The sequence below is a fragment of the Saccopteryx bilineata genome, chromosome 7 (assembly GCF_036850765.1).
Source record: "Saccopteryx bilineata isolate mSacBil1 chromosome 7, mSacBil1_pri_phased_curated, whole genome shotgun sequence".
Lineage (NCBI taxonomy): Eukaryota > Metazoa > Chordata > Mammalia > Chiroptera > Emballonuridae > Saccopteryx > Saccopteryx bilineata.
Window position 1 is genome coordinate 72,541,172 of NC_089496.1, and position 21,123 is coordinate 72,562,294.

The 21,123-nt window shown below is 53.2% G+C and overlaps 1 protein-coding gene across 3 annotated transcripts in view; it reads right to left on the reverse strand.

The window, feature by feature from the left end:
- ADAMTS7 (ADAM metallopeptidase with thrombospondin type 1 motif 7) overlaps positions 1-18,491 on the reverse strand; it is a 33,638-nt gene extending 15,147 nt beyond the window's left edge. For 2 of the 3 annotated variants that reach the window (XM_066239873.1, XM_066239871.1), the window contains exons 1-8: positions 18,169-18,491; positions 10,844-11,202; positions 10,032-10,197; positions 8,882-9,084; positions 6,465-6,548; positions 5,749-5,873; positions 5,003-5,152; positions 3,357-3,500 (exon numbers count right to left, since the gene is read on the reverse strand). In XM_066239873.1, the coding sequence (XP_066095970.1) occupies positions 3,357-3,500; positions 5,003-5,152; positions 5,749-5,873; positions 6,465-6,548; positions 8,882-9,084; positions 10,032-10,197; positions 10,844-11,202; positions 18,169-18,271 (1,334 nt within the window). In that variant the 5' untranslated portion in view covers positions 18,272-18,491. The remainder of the gene's footprint in view (positions 1-3,356; positions 3,501-5,002; positions 5,153-5,748; positions 5,874-6,464; positions 6,549-8,881; positions 9,085-10,031; positions 10,198-10,843; positions 11,203-18,168) is intronic. The other variant, XM_066239872.1, reaches the window with a different exon arrangement.
- Between the last annotated feature and the right edge of the window lie 2,632 nt (positions 18,492-21,123).

The window sequence follows — 21,123 nt, forward strand, 5'->3', positions numbered from 1 at the left end:
GCCTGAGGAGGTCCTCATAGGATCCCCCACGAGAATCAGGGCCACATTCAGGCCCAGGTGCTAACTGGAGAGTCAGAATCCCAAGTTCTACTCTCTACCTGCCATGGGCGCTGTGTGGCCTTGGGCCATCCTTCACCCTCTCTGGGCCTTCGTGTCCTCAACTAGAAGAGGCTGAGGCTGCCTGTGTGACCTCGAGCTGCAGAGGTATAAATAGCAGCATCTACTTGGGAAGAGTCACACAGGCGGCCGGCAGCCAGCCTTCCTTCCTCTCTGGTCGGCTCCCCGCCAGGTTCCTCCGACACACCCGAAGCCCCAGCCCCGTCAGCCCTTCCCCTCGGGCCCTCCTCGCTCTAATTATAGCGGGGCTGTGGTCCCACAGGGGGGACAAAGCAGACAGGGTTGGCTCTGGTCAGAAGACCCGCTCCCACCTTGAGGAAGGTACAGAGCTGCCCACTACCTGAGGAGAGACCTCCCTTTGCCACCCCTGGTCCTGATCATGGAGTTGACAATCGGAGGGGGCATGGCATGCACTGAGGGGCGGGACACACTCTTGAGCCAGCTTCCCTCCTGCAGGAACCCTGGCTTTGAGGTCATGAGTGAGTGCCCCCCCCCCCCGGCCCTGGACCACGTCATGCACTCCACCTCGAGCACCCTCTTCCTCCGGATGCCCCAGGAGTCTTTAGAGGGCGGCCTCGAGGCTCCTCAGAGACAATGTCTCCAGGAGGGGCTGGTGCAGCTCTCCAGATTCCTACACGCCCACAGTGCAGTCGACCACAGCACTAAACACCCACACTGTCACTGTCACATGTCTGTTCCCCCAGAAGGTGAGGGCCTGAAGGCAGGTGCCTCATCTGTGTCCTTTGTGCTACTCCCCAAGCACAGGGCATGTTGATGTTGTTGCCCTAACAAGAGTGTGACTTGGAGATCATGTGGGGGTCACTCACACCTGGGTCTGTGTGGCTGGTAACCATCTATTAGCAGAGGCTGAAGAGAGGCCGATGGGGCTAGAAAGGTGGTCCCAGTGTCTCTGAGCCGCCCCCAAGACCAGGGAACACTGCCTGACCATACATGGTACCTTCAGTGAGTCTTGCTCATTCTGTCCCCGACCGTGTTCAGGTGGGATGGGTTCGGTGTCCCATCCCACTCCCAGCAAAAAGACGGAGGGCACAGTGGCTGAGGGACATGCTGGTCCCATGGTCCCTGTCTGAGTATTCCTCTCCTTCAACCTGTCCTGGGCCCTGGGATGCCTGCCTGCCTGGCCCTCTGAAGGCTGAGGTAGGTGTGGGCCGGCCTTGCAGAGGTGAGGTCCCCCCTCCTCAGCACCTCTCTACTGGCCGCATGTGCCACCCTCCTCAGCCAAGGCTGGTGGCTCAGGCCGTCACCCTTTCCTCCCAACCCTCGCCCACGCCCTGAGCCAAGTCCCTCACGCATTCCTGCCACTGAATGGAGACAGAGACTCGTCTGTCTGTCTGTCCAAGAACTAGGGTGCTGGGCGGCACCCTGGGTGGGAGCAGCTGGAAACTAGCCCTGGGGTGTTGTGGGAGCAACTACTGTTCAGATTCTCCAGCTCATTCTCTGCCCCCATCTGGGGGAGGAGCCACACCCTTGGGGTTTTTTCAATCCTGCTCTTCATGCCCAGGCCCATTCCCTGCTCCAGTTCCTTATCTTCTGTGGCCTTTAGCTGTGATAACAGTGACCAAACACTGAATGCTAAAAATGTGGTCCGCACTATGCTACACGTCACACATTTGCTCACTGACTCCTGATATTAACCCAAAAGCCAGGTCCCTCATTATCCCATTTTTGAGGCTTAAGGGCACATGTAACTTGTCTGCCAACAGGGGTAGAATCCTGGGCCAGAATCCAGGTTCTTAATCATCATACTCAAGTCTCTGCCGCTTCCAATCCCATGCTCACCCCAGTCACCCCTTGCTATCAGAGGGCAGGGTTCTTGCCCTCATATCCAACATGGACGTGGTCACGTCCCTGCTCAAATCCCACAGGGAGTGGATGTCTAGAAAAATGTAGCACATTGAGATTTATCTCCACCACCTTCCAGAACCCTACCACAATGATAGTGAAGAAATAAATAAGGCATAAATCCACAGAGCAAAGGAAAGTGAAAGGGAGAGGCAACAATGGCAGGTGAAAGATGTCAGCAAAATTCTGGAAGGTAGAAAGCCGATGGCCAAGTGGCAGCAGAAGAAGAGGTCCGGTGAGAGCTGAGAGCCACGTCCTGCAGCGAGGAGCCACCCAGAAGCGGAACCCAAGATGTCTGGAAGACTTCATCAGACGCTAGACCCCTCCCCAATCCTGTGTGGCCAGGGAATGGCTGTTTCCCTCCTGGCAGATAGTGAACCAGGCTATCTGGCCTAAGAAAGCCAACACAGTTGAAAACCCAAGGCAGAGAGAACATACTGAGAAAAGGGGACAAGCAATCGTCTACACGAGGATGCTGACACACCCGCCAAGCCCCTTCCCTATTTGGATGCCTAAGTGTTGTCGCCAGATTTATACCCTCCTAGAAAAAGACTAGATAACTTCTCTCTGGGGAACTGAATCACTCAGGAAAATGACCCCTGGTGTCGACATCTGAAGATTCCCCCAAAGAAACATCCTGCCCTGCCTGGTCCCTCAGCTGTGACTCAGAAAAGTGCTATTGATCTACAGACCTCCCAGTCAACCCCCCCCCCCCCGCATCTCCTTCAGTGCAGGAAATACAGCCAAGCCATTTTAAGAAACCTTAAACAGCAGAGAAACATGTAAGACAATAACTCAAAGGAAAGACAGACTTTGCAGGGAGCTGAAGAAGAAAATAAAATCTGTGTAAGTAACAAGCTCAGAAAGATGAGAAAAGCCCTGGCTGGTTGGCTCAATGGTAAATCATTGCCCCAGCATGTGGATGTTCCAGGTTTGATTCCTGGTCAGGGCACTCACACAGGAGAAGCGCCCATCTGCTTCCTGACCCCTCCCCCTCCTCTTTCTTTATCTCTCTCTTCCCCTCCCACAGCCATGGCTCAACTGGTTCAAGCACATCGGCCCGGGCACTGAGAATGGCTCTGTGGAGCTTCCACCTCAGGTGCTAAAAATAGCTCTGTTGTGAGCATGGCCCAAGATGGACAGAACATCGGCCCTCGAGGAGGTGGCTGGGTGGATCCTAGTCGGGATGTATGTGAGAGTTTGTCTATCTTTCCTCCTCTCACTTGGAAAAGATGAGAGAAGATACTGCTCCCATGGGTGGACACTGGGGCCCCTTCTGCCCCCGCACGTCCCTCTGCCTGGTGCCTCAGTGACACTCATCTCCAAATCAGACCCTCATCTCGGGGTCAGAGGCCGGGCCCTGGGGAAAGGCTTACTCAAGGAACCTGGTGATGTACTCGCGGCTACAGCGGGACCAGGTGAGGGGTGAGGCGTCGTACAGGAGCTGTGGAGACATGATGAAAGGCCGTTTCCCAACGGGCTCACAGTCATTGCCGCTTCCGTCATGCTGAATGCCAAAACTGTGTGAGAGCACAGGCCCCAGGGGCTGGTGAGCTGGGGGGAGGTGCCGACCCCCTTCTCACCGAGGCCTGCGAGGTGCTTGATTCTGGCCTCAGGGCTGGCTGGGCCACCATACATCTGTGTGGCCTTGGGAAAGTCACTTCCCCTCTCTGAGCCTCAGCCTTCTTACTCTAGAACAGTGGTTTTCACCTTTTTACACTTGGAGACTGGTGAAAATAGGAGAATGATTTCGGGGACTGCTAAGGCAGAAATCACCCTGAGCATAAAATCACCTCTTAGCACATTCAACTAAGATCATTGGGTCTAGAATCTTTGTACAACATCAGGGTGATTAACTATTTCATAGATTGGCATGCAATTTCTGGCAGACTGGTCCGCGGATTGGCAATTGAAAAACACTGGTCTAGAAGGTGGGTGTGATGGCTAGTATCCCACAGGAGCCTCCTCCAGCTGCACCAGCCTGATTGGGTGCCAGGGACCCAGAGCAGCCCTGATCCTGCCCCTGGGCTGGCCAACAGTGGCAAGTCAGGTGGCATGGATGACAACCTACTGTGGCCCCTGCAAACTCATTGGCACCAAGAACAGTCGGATAGAGTTCCCCCACTCCCCAGGTCCTTGTCACAAGAATGTGCACACGAGTTAAGGGAGTCTCAGCTGTGTTATCACAGAAAAATTCTCGAGAGACCATTCTTGGGAAGGACATGAGAAAAACTATTCCCTCAGGCACCATACTGAGCACTTTCAGAAATGCTGCATTGTTCAGTACTCAGAACTGCCCACGGAAGCATTGTTACTCCTGGGGAAGCTCAGAGAGGCTAAGGCACTAGCTGAGGTAACACAGCCAGGAAATGGCAGATTTGAGGTCAAGTGTTCTTTCTGTGGCCAAAGGCATCTTTTTAAGGCCTCCATATATGGCCATCAGCCAAGGAACCCAGAGTGTCTGAAGGATGACCCTAACACCCAAACCAATAGAACTCTCCAGAAGCCTTCCCCCATGGGCTCTGAACAGTCTAAAATGCTACCACATTCAACAGGTAAGCAGCTTAGCACTGGGGACTAAGGACACAGGCCACATGCAGACATCTCAGATGGAGGAGGCTTGGACATCACTGAACCCAACCCTTCAATCCACAGGAAGCGCACAGAGGCCCAGAGGGGGCAGGGTACTTGCCTAGGGCCACAGAGCAGTTAGGAACAGGGGTGTGGTGGGGACCAGGAGTAAAAAATGCAGGCACTAAGGGGAACGAGGAGGGACAGCCAATGCCCTCTGGGGACATCTGGCCCTTCCCAGCCTCAGGTCAGACAAAACTGGCTGCAGGCCAGCCAGCCCGAGGTGCCCAGTGGCCTCGCCTGTTTAGGGTAACAGCCTGCTTGTGGATGGGGACATGCAGGAACAGTGTAGGGCCAGGGCACCCTTCCCTGGAATGTTGAGGCCCATGGCCCTGGCTGCTCGGTGTGTCCCCCCCCAAGTTGGGAAATGGCAGTGGGGACTGTGAAGTACCTGTGCCCGAGCTCGTGAGCCACAGTGAAGGCCAGGGGCAGGCCTGTGTCCTCGTTAATGCTGCAGCTGCGGTGCGGCTGGCACATGCCCGCCACGTGGGACAGGCCCAGGGTCTCGCAGGGCCAGTTCATGGCTATACACAGGTCCTTCCTGCACAAGCACAGAGAAGTGGCCCTCAGGCTGGACAGGCCCAGTACCAGGCCAACCTGAGGCCCGGGACCCCAGGGAGGGAGTGAAGAGGATGCTCGCCTCTTGCTCTGAGACGTTGGGCCTGCACAGCAGCTGTTGGGCCATAGCTGCCTTCCTTCATGCAGGCCTCATCGGACACTATTTGGGCCTGGGGAGTGGACCCTGCACAGATCTGCCAGAGCCCAGCAGAGAGAAAAAACTCCACGTGGAATTCAAAAACACTGCCTCTGAACAGAGTGGCAGCTGAATGCATGTGATAAAACTGCACTGAACTAAACACATGCAAGTGCCTGCAACACTGGTGAAATCTGAGTGTGGCCTGTGCGTGGATCTGTGCCCATTCCTGGTGGGTTTCACATCACAGTGATGCGAGATGTTACCCTGCAGCACTGGGCGAGGGTACAGTGTCTCTCTGCATTATTTCTGACAACTGCGTGAGAATCCACAATTATTTTCAAATAGAAAGATCTGCCCCAGTGCTGACGAACTCCCCACAGAAGGAGGCTCCCAAGAGCAGGCCTGGGCTCCCTGAGGGTGGCTCCCCGAGCTGGCAGCACCTGGTGAGCAGGATGGCGGTGTCGTGGTGCAGTGGGTGGGCATCCCCCTTCATGTTGATGCTTTTCTGCCACCTGCAGAAGCTCTTCAGGGTGTTATCTGCGTGGTGTGTGACCTTTAGGTCCTCCTGCGGGCAGAGAGCATGGCCATTCGTGCCTGCCCCTGAGCTCCAAAGGCTCGGGCTCAGACACAGACATCCAGAGGGGGCAGCGGGTCAGCAGCCAGCCTGACCAGCCCTTCCTCCTGCAGGCATCTCCTGGGGACACCTGAGAGGCAGCCTGCAGAGACTGGGAGTGACGGGTGACACTGACCGGACCACGAAGGCTCTCCTCTGCCTTTCACACATAGACAGTGTGGGCAGGTAGAGCGTCGGCCTGGCATGCGGGGGACCCGGGTTCGATTCCTGGCCAGGGCACATAGGAAAAGCGCCCATTTGCTTCTCCACCCCCCCTCCTTCCTCTCTGTCTCTCTCTTCCCCTCCCACAGCTGAGGCTCCATTGGAGCAAAGATGGCCCGGGCGCTGGGGATGGCTCCTTGGCCTCTGCCCCAGGCGCTAGAGTGGCTCTGGTCGCAAAAGAGCGACGCCCCGGAGGGGCAGAGCATCGCCCCCTGGAGGGCGTGCTGGGTGGATCCCGGTCGGGCGCATGCGGGAGTCTGTCTGACTGTCTCTCCCCGTTTCCAGCTTCAGAAAAGATAGTGTGGGCACATGGCCTCTCACCTCGTCATCTTCCAGCAGGATCAGGCGCACGATAGTGATGTGGATGGGGTTCCCGATGCTGGGGTCGTGGAAAAGGCCAGCCACCTGCTCGGGGAAGGGGGTCAGGCTGTCACCCTGTATCTAGGATACGGGCAGACACCGCCCACCACCACCCTGCAGCCATGTTCATATGAAGGGGAGCTCCGTGGTGCACGCGTGCTGCACACACACCTTCCCAACCATCATGAGGGGCTCCCCGCTCAGCTCAGGAGAGGAGGCCACCCCCAAAGATGGAAGGTATACAAGGTGCAGGGAACATGCAGGGAAGGCCATCTGCTCTTTTAAATCTTCCTCAGAACAAGAAAGGCCAGCCCACAACTGAGGACAGGCGTCAGGTTTCCAGAGGGCAGAGATGACGGGACAAGCCAGTAGTGAGTTGGCTTCTAGCAATTCCTTCAAGAAAAACAGTATTCAAATAGAAATGGACCAAACACACTCCATTAAGAGGGCACAAAAGCCCCTAATAATGGGGATGAATTACCACATTTCCCCACATATAAGACACTCCCATGTATAAGATGCACCTTAATTTTGGGGCCCGAAATTTGAAAAAAAAATGTATTACATAAAGTTATTGAACTCAAGTTTTATTCATCATAAAATTCATCAACTCCTCATCACTGTCAAAACTCCCATCCATTAGCTTGTCCTCATCGGTGTCTGATGATGAGTCACTGTCTTCAACAATGAGCGTAAAAACAAGCGCGAAAAAGTGGGAAATGCAAGTAAAACAATCTACAACCACTGTATAAGACACACCCAGTTTTTAGACCCCAAATTTTTCAAAAAAAGGTGCATCTTACACATGGGGAAATAGGGTAGTTTCAGAACCCAAGTTGGGACCGCGAGGACCATGACAGAATGGCCTCTGACCGCCACCATACAGAGTGGAACCTGGAGCCCCTGACCACCTTCCCTCTTCCATATCCAACCAAGAAAGGCCAGCCCACAACTGAGGACAGACGTCAGGTTTCCAGAGGGCAGAGATGACGGGACAAGCCAGTAGTGAGTTGGCTTCTAGCAATTCCTTCAAGAAAAACAGTATTCAAATAGTTTGCATCTGTCTCCTCTCTCCATTTTTACTACTACTGCCCAGTCTAAGGCACCAGCATCTCTGGTCTGTCCCACTCTTGGTCTCCTAGTGAGTGTCCCCATGTCCTCCATGGCTCCCCAGCCCACCTGCAGCCTACCATCTCAGTCTGTTGTTGAAATGCAAACCCAAGCATACTGCATCTCTATTCCAGGCAATACTAGCTCTCCACTATCTACAGGCAAGGCCAAAAGTCCCGGGCCTGCCCACCTCTCTGGCCTCCTCTACTTTCCCCGTGCCCTGTCGCTGCTCCCTGGCTCCAACCACTCTGGCTTTCTTTCAGAATCCCATGACTTTTTCCTACCACAGGGCATTTGCAGATACCCTCAGCCTGGAACACATTCCCTTCCATCTTTCCTAACTCCTCTCTCCTCCTCAGCTCTCAACCCTCCATCCTGTCTTCTGGGGGGAGGGGACTTATTCTATTGAACACTCCCAAAGCACCATGACTCTTGCACCTTCACATTTGTCAAGGTGATAGTTTCATGAAGGTCTCTGTCCCTCATCAGACCATAACTTTATGGAGACTGGGGCCATGTCTGTATGGGCTCCATCTTACAGCTCAGAAATCTGCCACCTGGATGGGCACTCAGGAAATATATGTTGAATGAAGAAATAGATCTTTGATGCTTGCTAAGTATTGCATGATCTCATTTTAAAGAAACAGTAGGAAATGAGAAAAAAATATCCTAGAGAAAGTTATGTGAAAAGAACAGGTCTCCCAGAGTACAAACAGGTGAACTAGGCAGCAGCCCACACACAGGGCTCTGCAGGACAAAAAGCCTTTTCGGATTGGCCTGACAACTGGCCTACCCCACACCCTGCAGTAGGGTCGGGCACCCTCCATTGGTATGTAACACCCCCACTGCCTCCCTGTAAGTATGGGAGCACAGCAGGTATTGGGAGACACTGGCAGGAGGCACAGTCACATCCGGTTGACAAACTCAACTGGGGATGTTAATGGCCTAAGGTCAGTGTGGGTGTTTCCACTGGATAAGTGACACAGCCAGCTTGGGTCCTGGCAGCAGGTAGAGGCTGCCTCCCAGATGCCAGTTGAGCCAGTGAGCTGAGTGACACCCAGGAGAGTCCTCACAGCAGCCCCCAAAGCCCCACCCATGCCCAGTTCTCTCCCAGGGACTTCTTGTACTGAAGAGCTGGAGACTGTTCTCCTGTCCGGGGCCTGGGCCTGGGGGCTAGCCTGCCATGCTTTCTGCCGTACGCCCACCATTTGCACCCCACCAATGCCACCCCTGGCAGCTCTCACCACCGTGACTGCCTGCATCCTCACCATGTTCATGATGGTCAGCACATATCTCTCAACATGTGGCTGTCCATGGTATTCCACCATTTTGGCATCAGCTACCACCAGGGTCTCCACCCACTTCTCTTTGCTGACTGAGCGCTGGTTTAGACGCCGCGGCCGCCGCTGCTGCCTCTGCCGCTGCTCCCAGTGCTCCCGCCGGGACTCCTGCTCCACGGTCTCTGTGGGCCCTGGACGGGGTGGGGTGAGCTGTCTGATGGGCTTGGGGCACATGCCTCAAGGGCCTCTCCTTAGCAAACTCTCAAGGACAGCGCTGGGACCAGAAGCCTGGATTCCCATGGTATTCTGCCCTGATCTGTGCCATGTGACCCTGGGGATCACCTGCTACATGTAGGAATACTCAGATCAGCCTCAAGGCTGACCTCAGGGGCAAATAAAATGGTGGGCACGACATAGTAAAGCACTGTGCCCATGTGAGGGGAGGACCTAGCCCTGTTGCCCCATGTGGCTGCCCCACAAGCAGTTAGTGCATCCCAGCACATGCAGACCCCCAGAGGCCTGCTGCTCTGCCCCAGGCTGAGGATTCACAACTATGCAGCTGGGGAAACTGAGGCCAAGAAGCATGTATTTGTTCCAGCAGAATCCCTGAGCTGTGGCAGCTTATGAGGTTGGAGTGCCAGCAAGTGGTCCCCAAGCCCCAGGAGCCATCGGCAGATAGCTCCACGCCTGCACTGGCAGACACATTGGGTCCCAATACCAGAGGTCAGTTATTCTGGGGTGGGACCTGAGTGGGAAGAAAAGGGAGGCTCCGGGCTAGCTGCCTGCTGGGGTGCTTATGGCCCAGCCTTGCCTGGAGACATGAGAGTAATGATTAGCAGAGCTGGAGATACCGCAGGCCATGAATAGCGAGGGGGCAGAGAGACACCAAGCCCTGAGGTGAGAGGCAAGCGAGGTGGTGGCGAGAGGAGTTGATCCAGGGGATAAACTGGGACATGCCTAAGAGGCCTCAGGCTGGGGCACACTTGGAGGGCACAGGCTATGATGTATCTGGTGGTCTGTCCATATCCTTTTGGTCCAAGGGAAGCTAAGCATGGGAATGGTGAAGGAGGCTTCCAGAAAGAACCTCCTTGCCCCATGCCCATCCTCCTGCCCTGTAGCTGGTGGCTGAGGACCATACCTTGCACTCCACAGGTGCCTGGAGCCTTGGATTTGTCCTGCTCTGCCCATATCTTGGGGGCTTGCCGCTTGTAGACCACATGGGGCTGGGCCCGACCGGGCCGGGCTGGTACACCTTCCATGGGCTCAATGAAGTAGTCTTCGTCAGAGAGCTGGAACACACCTTTCTGGGGAGAAGCTCCAGGTTACAGGGGATCACTGGCCCAGCTGCTCCTCTCTCTGTCCCACCACCCTGCTGACCCCAGATGCCCTGGGCCTTTGTTCATGCTGTGCCCTCTGCCTGGAATGTCTTTTCCTGCCATTTCACACAGCCAAAGGCTTCGAGGCTGAAGCTCTGCCACACATCCACCCCATCAAATCTAACAAGATAGAGCCTTTCATGTAGTCCCTGACAGCTATGCTGATGGGCAGCCCAGGCTCCAGTCTTCAGGCCATCTGCGCCTTCTCTGGAGATGCTCACGGCCTGCAGGGCATCCTGTTCCCTGGTGGCAGGGCCTGCCAGGAAATGAAAACTCACACCTCAAAGGAAGAGGGGCTCAGTGGCTTTCTGAGCTACCCAGTCTGCACAAACCACACACCATGGTTCTCAAAATGGTCTCTGAACCTGCATCTGCAAGTTTGGGACCCCATCCCGACACTGTTTTAACATGGCATGTGGGTGATTCTAGCTTAAACTAAAGTTTAGGAACCCAACCCTCGTGAACAAGGAGACCTTAGTTCTCCCATTTTACAGGGATGGCTACTGAGGCTGGGAGAGGAGGGGTGAACTGGCCAAAGCCACCTGGGGAGTCCGAGGTGAGCCTGGGCACTCACCAGGCCGTCGCAGGCGCTGATGGCCGCCATGCCACCCTCCAGCTGGGGGTCCTGCACCTCGCCCAGCAGGTGGCAGGCGGACACGCGCGTACGGATGTGCGCGCGCCCCAGGCCGCCGCCCCGCCGCGTCTCGCTCACGAAGCCCGGCGCCAGCAGGTGAGTGTTGGCCGCCAGGTGGAAGCGCAGAGCGCGCCCGCGGAACTGCAGCTCGTAGAAGGCGCGCACGGCCCGGTGCGCAGACAAGGCCCGCTTGCGCAGCGCGCGGGGCCACAGCTCGTAGGACAGGAAGACGCCCCCCGCGTCTACGCGCACAGGGTGCACAATGTCCAGGACCTCCTGGCCCTCGGCAGCTGGTCCTGCTGAGAGAAAACGGTGCGGTCACCCCAAAACCAAAGTGTGGGGATTCACAGCCCTACTGTGCCCGCACTAGCTCTGCAGAAGCCTAACTCGCGTCCAGTCTACCTCCTGCCGAGTGCCCTGGACACACCAGTGGGGTACCCCCTGCTGAGGACATCCTCCCATTGCCCACCACGGCCCGGGGCGGCCCCCAGGTACATTACTCCAAGAACATGCTCCTGGACGCAGGAGGCAGGGCCGGCTGGGCTGATTTGCTGTGTGACTCTGAGCACATCTCCCCCATCTCTGGTTTTTAGGACAACTGTGCAAGGGTTTTCCAGACTTCTCAGGTAAGAATTCAGTAGAAACCAATTCCCATGCCCTGTCCCAGAGGCACTGAATCAGCATCTCCAGGAAACCCGACCAGGAAGCTGTGTTTTGAGCAAGTCTCAGGGAAGTTGGGAAATTCCAAACTGGGAATTAATTTGGCTGAACTTCAGCAACACCTGGAGAACCATGAGAGGCTGCAGGTGCCCAGCACTAGCCCAGAGTGCTGGTCCCACAGGTCCAGGGCTCTGGGACCCCAGAATTGGTATTTTCCATATTTCTCTAAAACTTCAGGGGATTCCGATGTAACCATTTCAAGGCCTGGCATTTGGAAGCCACTGGGCTGGGTAATTTAAGGAGACTTCTTGCTCTGACATCCTAATAAGGGAATTTGGGACTGCAACCCCCACAACACAGGCTGCAGACTTGTTTTTTGTCAGTTTATTGACTTTTTTTGAGGGGGCATTTATTTTGGCTGATACAAATATTGAAAAGTATAATCAGTCATCAATGTTTAAAAATCACATGAGCTTGTACCAAAAAAAAAAAATCTCAATTTTCAGTTTGCCTTGAAAATTCTTGTTATCTATTCATGTCAGGCCTAAATTCCCATTCGTCAGAAGCAGCCCTGTAAGAGAGAACCTGTGTTCCCCACAGTCCCTGTTATATTCCAACACGACAGCTAAATGTATATAGGGTGCCCTCTAGCCTCACACTTGTATTTCATTCAGTACAGAACCAAATCTCTAACAAAATGGGAAAACAAGAGATAGGCAAAGAGGCCCCATGTTTCAAGGAAAGCCTCCCCACCAGCCTTGTTTTTGTTCATTTAAGTTACCTGCCTTGTCCATGGCATTTGGTGTTGTGAGGGAGTATGAGGTTTCCCAAAGTCCAGGAAAGTGTATAGGACACCGTCGTGGCCCTCAAAATAGAGAAATGGATGCAAGGCTCTCATGGTCTTCAACCCTGGCAGAGTGCTGAGAGGGTGCAAGAGAGGGGAGTGGGCACCCACATATGAATGGGGCTGAAGAAAAGCTTTGTCGGCCCTTGCCAGTGGCTCAGTGGATAGAACACTGGCCTGGTATATGAAACTCCCAGGTTCAATTCCTGGTCAGGTCACATATGAGAAGTGACCATCTGCTTCTTACTCCTTTTTTCTCCCCCTTCTCTCCCTCTTCCCCTCCCTCAGCCAGTGGCTTGATTGGTTCAAGCGTGGCCCTGGGTGCTGAGGATAGCTCAGTTGGTCCGAGATTGTCAGCCTCAGGCACTAAAAATAGCTTGATATTTGAGCATTGGCCCCAGATAGGGTTGCTGGGTAGATCCTGGTTGGGGCACATGTGGGAGTCTGCCTCACTATTTCCCCTCCTCTCACCATAAAAAAAGAAAAAAAGAAGAAAGAGAAAAAGAAAAGCTTTGTCAAAGGAGGCACATGTGAGATGTCTCTTAATATAAGGCAGTGGTAGGCAAACTCATTAGTCAACAGAGCCAAATATCAACAGTAGAACGATTAAAATTTCTTTTGAGAACCAAAATTTTAAAACTTAAACCATATAGGTAGGTACATTCCTTATCGAGGTAGCACCCACACGTGATATTTTGTGGAAGAGCCACATTCAAGGGACCAAAGAGCCACATGTGGCTCATGAGCCACAGTTTGCCGACCACTGAAAGTTACATGTTTAACTGGGAAGATAAGGAAGTCATCTTGGTCACAGACCTCCAAGGATGGAGATAAAACTAGAAGTATGAGGACAAGTAACAAGAAGGTAAGCATGGCCCAGGAAACCTGTGAAATGAGAGCTGGTGGAGTCATAAAGCATTGTCAAAGGTGGGCTTTGAACAAAGGAACACCCAAGTTCAGTCTCAACTTAGTCGCTTTATTATATTATTATGTGTGACCTGGCCCTGGCTGGATAGCTCGGTTGGTTAGACTTAGAGCATGCATCATCCGGAAGCACAAAGGTTGTTAGTTGATCCCCAGTTAGGGCTCATACAGGAATGGATCAATGTTCTTGTCTCTATCTATCTATCTTCCTTCATCTCTCTCTCTAAAATCAATAAAATAAACATTAAAAAAATTAACATGTGGCCTGGAGGATGAGGACAGTCACAGCTACGGCTGCTAAGGCCAAGCTGAAGAACAGGGGCACTGATGCCATTGAAGCCTGCAGCATTCAATGTACTAGAGGAACAGGAGCTATGTGGCACATTCCACGTAACAGCAGTGTCCTCAAATGCGTGTGGGTGGGACAGGGAGGTCCATATGCAATGGGGAATCTGAGCCACTGAGGAGAAATAGTCTCCCAGATCTTAATAAAATGTACCTGGGGAAATGCATTCCTGTTGAGAAATCCTGCTCTATACCTTGAGGCAACACTCCAAGACAGAAATTCAAGGTGAATTCTTGAGCTCAGAAATGTGACAGAGGTCAAGTAGAGGTATGCTATAGGTCATAAGCATTAGGATTATCACATTGGAGAGCCAGTCTGCCAGCTGTAACACCCACCACTCACAGCCTCAGTTTCTCCATCTATAAAATGGATATGGCCCCGTTTCCAACTTCAGAAATTAATTTTAAAATAAAGAAGAGAATATAAAAAATAAATTAAAAAAAATATATTAAAAAAAAGAAAAAATGGATACGATAGTCATACCTACTCCCTTAGGTTGTGAAAATTCAATGGGTTAAGCCTGACCTGTGGTGGTGCAGTGGATAAAGCATCGACCTGGAAATGCTGAGGTCGCCGGTTCGAAACCCTGGGCTTGCCTGGTCAAGGCACATATGGGAGTTGATGCTTCCAGCTCCTCCCCCCTTCTCTCTACCTCTCTCTCTCCTCTCTAAAAATGAATAAAAAAAAAAAAAAAAAAATTAAAAAAAAAAAAAATTCAATGGGTTAATATGTAAGGGCTGAGAACAGTAGATGACACATAGCAAGTGTGAGCTAAGTATAATTGAAAATTAGCAAGAGAAGTTCTACAGTAAACTTAGCTATTTCTTAAAAACCCTGTTTTATCTCTTTGCCTAATGGCTTAATGAAATGTTTAAAAAAAAACAACAAACTTATGACTAACAAAATGTTACCACTTTTATTGCAACAATTTTTATTTTCTTGTTTTGTTCTGCATTAATTTTTTTCTTTTTTTTTTTTTTTACATAGGCAGAGATAGACAGGGACAGACAGACAGGAACGGAGAGAGAGATGAGAAGCATCAATCATTAGTTTTTCGTTGTGCGTTGCGACTTCTTAGTTGTTCATTGATTGCTTTCTCATATGTGCCTTGACCGCGGGCCTTCAGCAGACCAAGTAACCCCTTGCTGGAGCCAGCGACCTTGGGTCCAAGCTGGTGAGCTTTTTGCTCAAGCCAGATGAGCCTGCACTCAAGCTGGCGACCTCAGGGTCTCGAACCTGGGTTGTTCCGCATCCCAGTCGGACGCTCACTGCGCCACCACCTGGTCAGGCTTCATTAACTTTTTTATAATCAACTTGTATTGTTTTGCCATTGAAATATTTTTAAAGGGGGGTCGAATGAGTTAAAAAGTAAACCATTCAGCCTGACCAGGAGGTGGCGCAGTGGATAGAGCGTCGGACTGGGATGCGGAAGGACCCAGGTTCGAGACCCCGAGGTCGCCAGCTTGAGTGCAGACTCATCTGGTTTGAGCAAAGCTCACCAGCTTGGACCCAAGGTCGCTGGCTCAAGCAAGGGGTTACTCGGTCTGCTGAAGGCCCACGGTCAAGGCACATATGAGAAAGCAATCAATGAACAACTAAGGTGTTGCAATGTGCAATGAAAAACTAATGATTGATGCTTCTCATCTCTCTCCATTCCTGTCTGTCCCTGTCTATCCCTCTCTCTGACTCACTCTCTGTCTCTGTAAAAAAAAATAAAAAATAAAAAATAAAGTAAACCATTCAGCCTGACCTGTGGTGGTGCAGTGGATAAGGCATTGACCTGGAACACTAAGGTCTCTGGTTCGAAACCCTAGGATTGCCTGGTCAAAGCACATATGGGAGTTGATGTTTCCTGCTTCTCCCTCCCCTTCTCTCTCTCTCTTTTCTCTAAAATGAATAAGTAAAATCTTTTAAAAAAAGAAAAATAAATAAACCATTCAGTGCCACCTATGATAGGAACGGGCCCCCACTGGGGCCCGTGCTGAAACTAGCACCTCTCAGTGCCCGCAGGGGGTACTGCAGGTTGTAGTCTAGAATGGGACATGGTGCATGTATGGGGCAAGCAGAGCTGACTTGGCACCAGAGCAGGGGCCATTCAGTGGGACTGCCAGTGGCCCATGGTTGTGTCTGTTCTGAATGGCGGGTGTTAAATGCTTTGAATATCACCCTTAGGTTACAGAACTGTCACTGTAGAGCTTCTACCAGAGAAATGCCAACATGCTGTGTAACCTTACCTCCCTATCAAGAACCTGCATTACAATCCAGCCCTTCAAATGACCTGCAGCTCCTGCCAAAGAGAAAAAATAATCATAGTATGTGTGTGTGTGTGAATGTGTGTGTAAAACACACATGGGCCTCACATGTGCAATTCAGCATTTTGGTGGGGACATTGCTGGGCCCTAGTCCCAGCAGCCCCAAGCCATTTGATTTGTTACATTTTCCTAAAAGCGAGCCCAAGATGTTCTCTTTGGCCCCAAAGAAAGTATCATTCAGTGGGTAGATCCCCCAGGCTAGGTCTCAGGGCAATGCCAAAGAAAATGACAGAGCATTGTCCAGAGCACCTAGGTCACGGGTTCAATCCCTGGTCAGGGCACTTACCAGAAGCAATCCATGAGTACACAACTAAAAATGGAACAACTACTTGGAACAATGAGTTGGTGGCTTCTCTCTCTCTCTCTCTCTTTCTCTCCCTTTACCACTTCCCAAATCAATGGAAAAAAATAAAATATTAAAATATTAAAAAATGCCAGACCTGTGGTGGCGCAGTGGATAAAGCGTCGATCTGGGACGCTGAGGTTGCCAGTTCAAAAGCCCAGGCTTGCCAGGTCAAGGCGCATGTGAGAAGCAACTACTATGAGTTGATGCTTCCCGCCCTTCCCCATCCCTCCCCTACCTTTCTCTCTTTCTAGGCTCTCTCTAAAATCAGTAAATAAAACCTTTCTAAAAATTAGAAAGAAAGAAAGAAAGAAAGAAAGAAAGAAAGAAAGAAAGAAAAGAAAAGAAAAAATGACAGAGAGCTCAGGACCTCAGGGTCAGAAATCCTGAGTGAGCAGAATGAGGAGGACCCCAGCTGCATTATCTATGAGGATTCTAGATACAGATACTCCACCCTGAGTGGGGGGGGGGGGGATAAGCTAGGAGAGGGTGCATCCCCTGCCTCCACCCCCAAATGGCAGCTCCCCGTGACAGGAATCACCAAAACTCCCTAATCATACTGGGTCTGCCTGGCAGATTAATAAAAATCATGGCCACCACATGGTCATTCACCATGTCACTCAATCCTCACAAGAGCCCTATGAGGTACAGTAGATGCCATAATCCCTACTTGACAAATGGGTGAATCGGAGGGCACAAGGATGGCCACACTCGTACATGGGCACCCCCCCCCCCATTCTTCCCACAGCTGCCAGGGTTCTTGGACCCAAGTCCAGGCTCAGGGACAGACCCCTGGGGAAACCACTGCCCTGCTCTGGCACGGGCACTGGTATCACCTGGTTCATCCTCACCCACCTTTGGGCAGCTGAGTGACCTAGCAGGTCACTCTTCCTGAACCTATTCCCTCAACGCAAAGGACTTTCTACTGCCTGCCTGGCAGGGTTGTTGTCCAGCTGATGAGAAATAACCAGGACGACTGGCACAAAGTAAATGCCCATTAAGTGTTTGTTTCTTCTCCACATCTGGACACACTGCTGCTCATGAAACTCCCTGTAACGACTGCTTTCATCAGCTACTCCCCTCACTAGCTCCCCAACCACAATCTACTAGGGAGCAGGTCTACCTGACCCCAGCACGCAGGCCTAATCCAGCCCCCACCCCTGCACACCTTTCCAGCCCGAAGTTCATCGTCCTCCAAGCCCCGAAAGCTCAGGCCCTCCTCCCCTACAGAATCCCCCGACTGCCTCCCGCATAGCTCTCCGCACTGTCCCACCGGGCCCATCAGATCAGGGGCTCTCCAAGCACGGAACCAGGGTACTCCTACACCCCCAACTCCTAAATCCCCAGGCCGGCTGCTCGGACGCGCTAGGCGCTCCGCGGCCAGAGGCTGATCGGAGGCCAGCCGGGCGCCTTCGCACTCGGGGGAAGGGGAGGCAGGAAGTGCAGGGCGGCGCGAGACCGGACCCGGGCCCGGGAGCAGTTCAGAGGCGGGAGGCATTTGGGGGGCCGCGAGAACCGCAGTGCTTCGCACTCCGCTTTCTACATAAGCGCACGGAGGATGGTGAGAAACCGACTCCGCGTGTAGACCGCGCTCTGTCCAGCTCCGACGAGAGACCCGGACAGGGACGCACACTGCTGCGCCCGATGTGGGGACACTGGAGCCCAAAGAACAGAGGGACTTCTTCCCGCACAGGCAGGGCCGATAGCGGAGTCGGGAGTCTGGAGGGCCCTCGACCCCACCCCAATGCCTCACACCCGGGGGCAGCGGGGGCGGGAGCGGAGTCTGCAGAGCAGAGAGGGGCCGAGCCGAGGCGGGGGATCGGGGCGGCCACCCACCTGGTGCGGTTCCGGGGGCGCCGGGCGCCAGCGCGCACAGCAGCAGGAGGAGGGGGCGCAGCGGCGCGGGGCTGCGGGCATCGCGGGGGACCAGGTCGGGCATGCCGGCCACCCACGCGCTTGTCCGCGCGTTCGCTCCTGCCGGGTCCTGGGTCCAGCTCAGGGCATACCCGGCCGCGCGCGTGCAGCTGCGGGTCCGGCCGGACTCGGCCCGCGCGCAACAAAGACTGGAGGGCCCGCCCCCCGGACGCCGCGGAGGCGAAGAAAAGACTAGGGAGCAAGAAAGGGCGAAAGAAAGAAAGAAAGGAGGTGGGTGGAAGGGAGGGAAGGAGGAGCGGGCGCGGCCGCCGGCCCCCGCCCCGCCCCGGTCTCCTGCCCCCGCCCCGGCCGCCGCGTCCCTCCCCGCCGGCCTCTTCGGCCTCTCACGCCCTGGCCTCGCCGCCGCTCCTGGGGCAGCGTTCCCGCAGCACCCCTGACTTAACACCCGAACGCCCGCTGGGCCGAGGGCGCCCTCTGGTGGTGGAGCTCAGCCAGTTCTCCGCTCCTGGGCGCTCAGAGACCCCTCAAAGAATCTGGAATTTCCGGAATTCCTGCCTTGTCCCTAAGCTGTACTCGTGGAAGCGCCCCTCGGTGTGCGCCCTGGTCCAGCAGGCCTGCCCCTCCTAGGAATGGGCCGCGGAGGCCTCCTGGGGCTCCGGGTTATCCCAGCGGTGCAGCAGAGGCTCCGGGGTCCCAAGGTGATTCTGCTCCAAGGCCAGTTCCAGAGAGAGGCCTGGCCCTCTCGCAGTGGGCAGCCTTTTCCCACGCAAGGCGGGGCCCCCAATTCCTTATCTCCAAGTGTCTGCGTGGAGCTAGGCCGGTGCCCACAGATTCTCAGCAGGGCCCCTTTGGGAGTCTGGAGTTCCGCCAACCCCGGCCTCATATCCCAGCTTCTGCTAAAACCTTCTGCCATTTGTTCTGCTGCTGCTTCAGCCCTACCTCTGCCTCCTACCCCTGCCGCCGCGCCCCTAAGGAACACTCACCCTCCATCTCCTGATTTACCAGAAGGACCTCCTCTTCTTATTCCTCAGGACCAGGACTACTGTGGTCAGCTGAGCCGCCCTGACCCTTGGCCAGCCTCTGTGTAGCTTCTACACAGTGAGGCCCACAGTCTTCCTCATTGTCGGATCTCTTATGCACTTCCTCTCATTCCAAGAGCTTCACCTCAAGCCCTTCTGCCCTCCTGGGGGATACATGGAGCATCTGGCCACTCAGTTTCTTGTCTTTGTCTATGATGGCCTTTCACTCCACCCCAGCCACTGACTCTCAGGGCCACATCGTAGGCTATTCCATACACAACTCCCGCACCTCTGAAATCCTAAAGTCAGATGCCCCACTCTCAGACCAGACCCTGCCACCTTTCCTGCACTCCCCAAACCCTCACAATCACACCATGTATTTTTCTTCCTCCAGTCCCTTGTCACCTTCCTCTTCTCCCCACCTACTGGCCCCTCCTGGCTTCATCTACTTCCCTCCTTAGCTGTGTTTACCACTCCGTCCCTGGACCCTAACCAGCCATTTTCCATTTCTTCTGGGCCCCTAAGTTGGCCTTGCTGCCCAGTGATGGGGACAATTCAGGCCACCACATCCTGCCACACACACCACTACTCCTGCACCCAGCATCTGTAAGTGGAAGCCACAGATTACTCCTCCCTCTGAATATAATGGAGTAGGCACCCACCCTCCAGCAATCAGAAACAAATGCTTCTACCAGGGCTCTTTGTCTCCCCTTCTTGCCTTTCCAAGGACCCTGCTCTAGGTGTTCCCCTTTTTCCTTGGTCTCCACTGGCTCCTGACCTTCAGTCTGAAAACATCTGGTCTCCCACCTATATAAAACACTGACAGTCCTGGCCAGATAAACTTTTTTTTTTATTTTTTAATTTATTCTTTTTTTTTTAGAGAGGAGAAAGAGAGGAGAGACAGAGAGAGAGAAGTGGGGGAGGAGCTGGAAGCATCAACTCCCATATGTGCCTTGACCAGGCAAGCCCAGGGTTTCAAACCGGCGACCTCAGCATTTCTAGGTCGACGCTTTATCCACTGCGCCACCACAGGTCAGGCCTGGCCAGATAAACTTTATTGGTTAGAGCAGTGATTCTCAAAGTGTGTGCCAGGGCGCACTGGTGCGTCCTAGAAGATTTCCAGGTGCGCCCTATGGTATTCCAGAGAAATATGTGCGTATTGGGGACCAAAAAACCAACCAACAGGGTTTTTGGAATTTAGATATTTGGGGGACAGAGGTGTGGGGAATTGGCTGTAAGCTGACAGTCTGCCCTACCCCCCCCCCCACCTCACTTGCCTGATTAGGTTGCAAAAGGCTGTTAAGCTGTGGTGCTGGATTGTTTACACTACCTCCCATGTTCCCTGGAAAGACTGGAGGCAAGTTTCTTTTATCCTTTATTTGGTGTAAAGTTAAGATGATATATATGGTGGGGGTTTTCTGCACTCAACACAATTAAGAGTAAAAAGAGAGAAATTCTTCAATGTATTGACGAGGAAATGAGAATTTGCCTTTCAAATATATGCCCAAACATTGAAGAAATTGCTGGACACATCAGGTTCATATTTCTCATAAACACAAGAATGAAAAAAAATTAACACACTTGTGCTGGGACCTGCTGAATTTACTAAATCTTACTAAGAATGTATCTATCTATCTATCTATATATATATAACTTTTTTGTCTTTTTTTTAATTTTTAACCCCTTTTTTGCAAATTCTAAAAAGCATAACTCAAAAAATGTAACATAAAAATGTTTTTTAGGCCTGACCAGGCGGTGGCGCAGTGGATGGAGTGTCGGACTGGGATGCCGAGGACCCAGGTTCGAGACCCCAAGGTCGCCAGCTTGAGCGCGGGCTCATCTGGTTTGAGCAAAAGCTCACCAGCTTGGACCCAAGGTCGCTGGCTCAAGCAAGGGG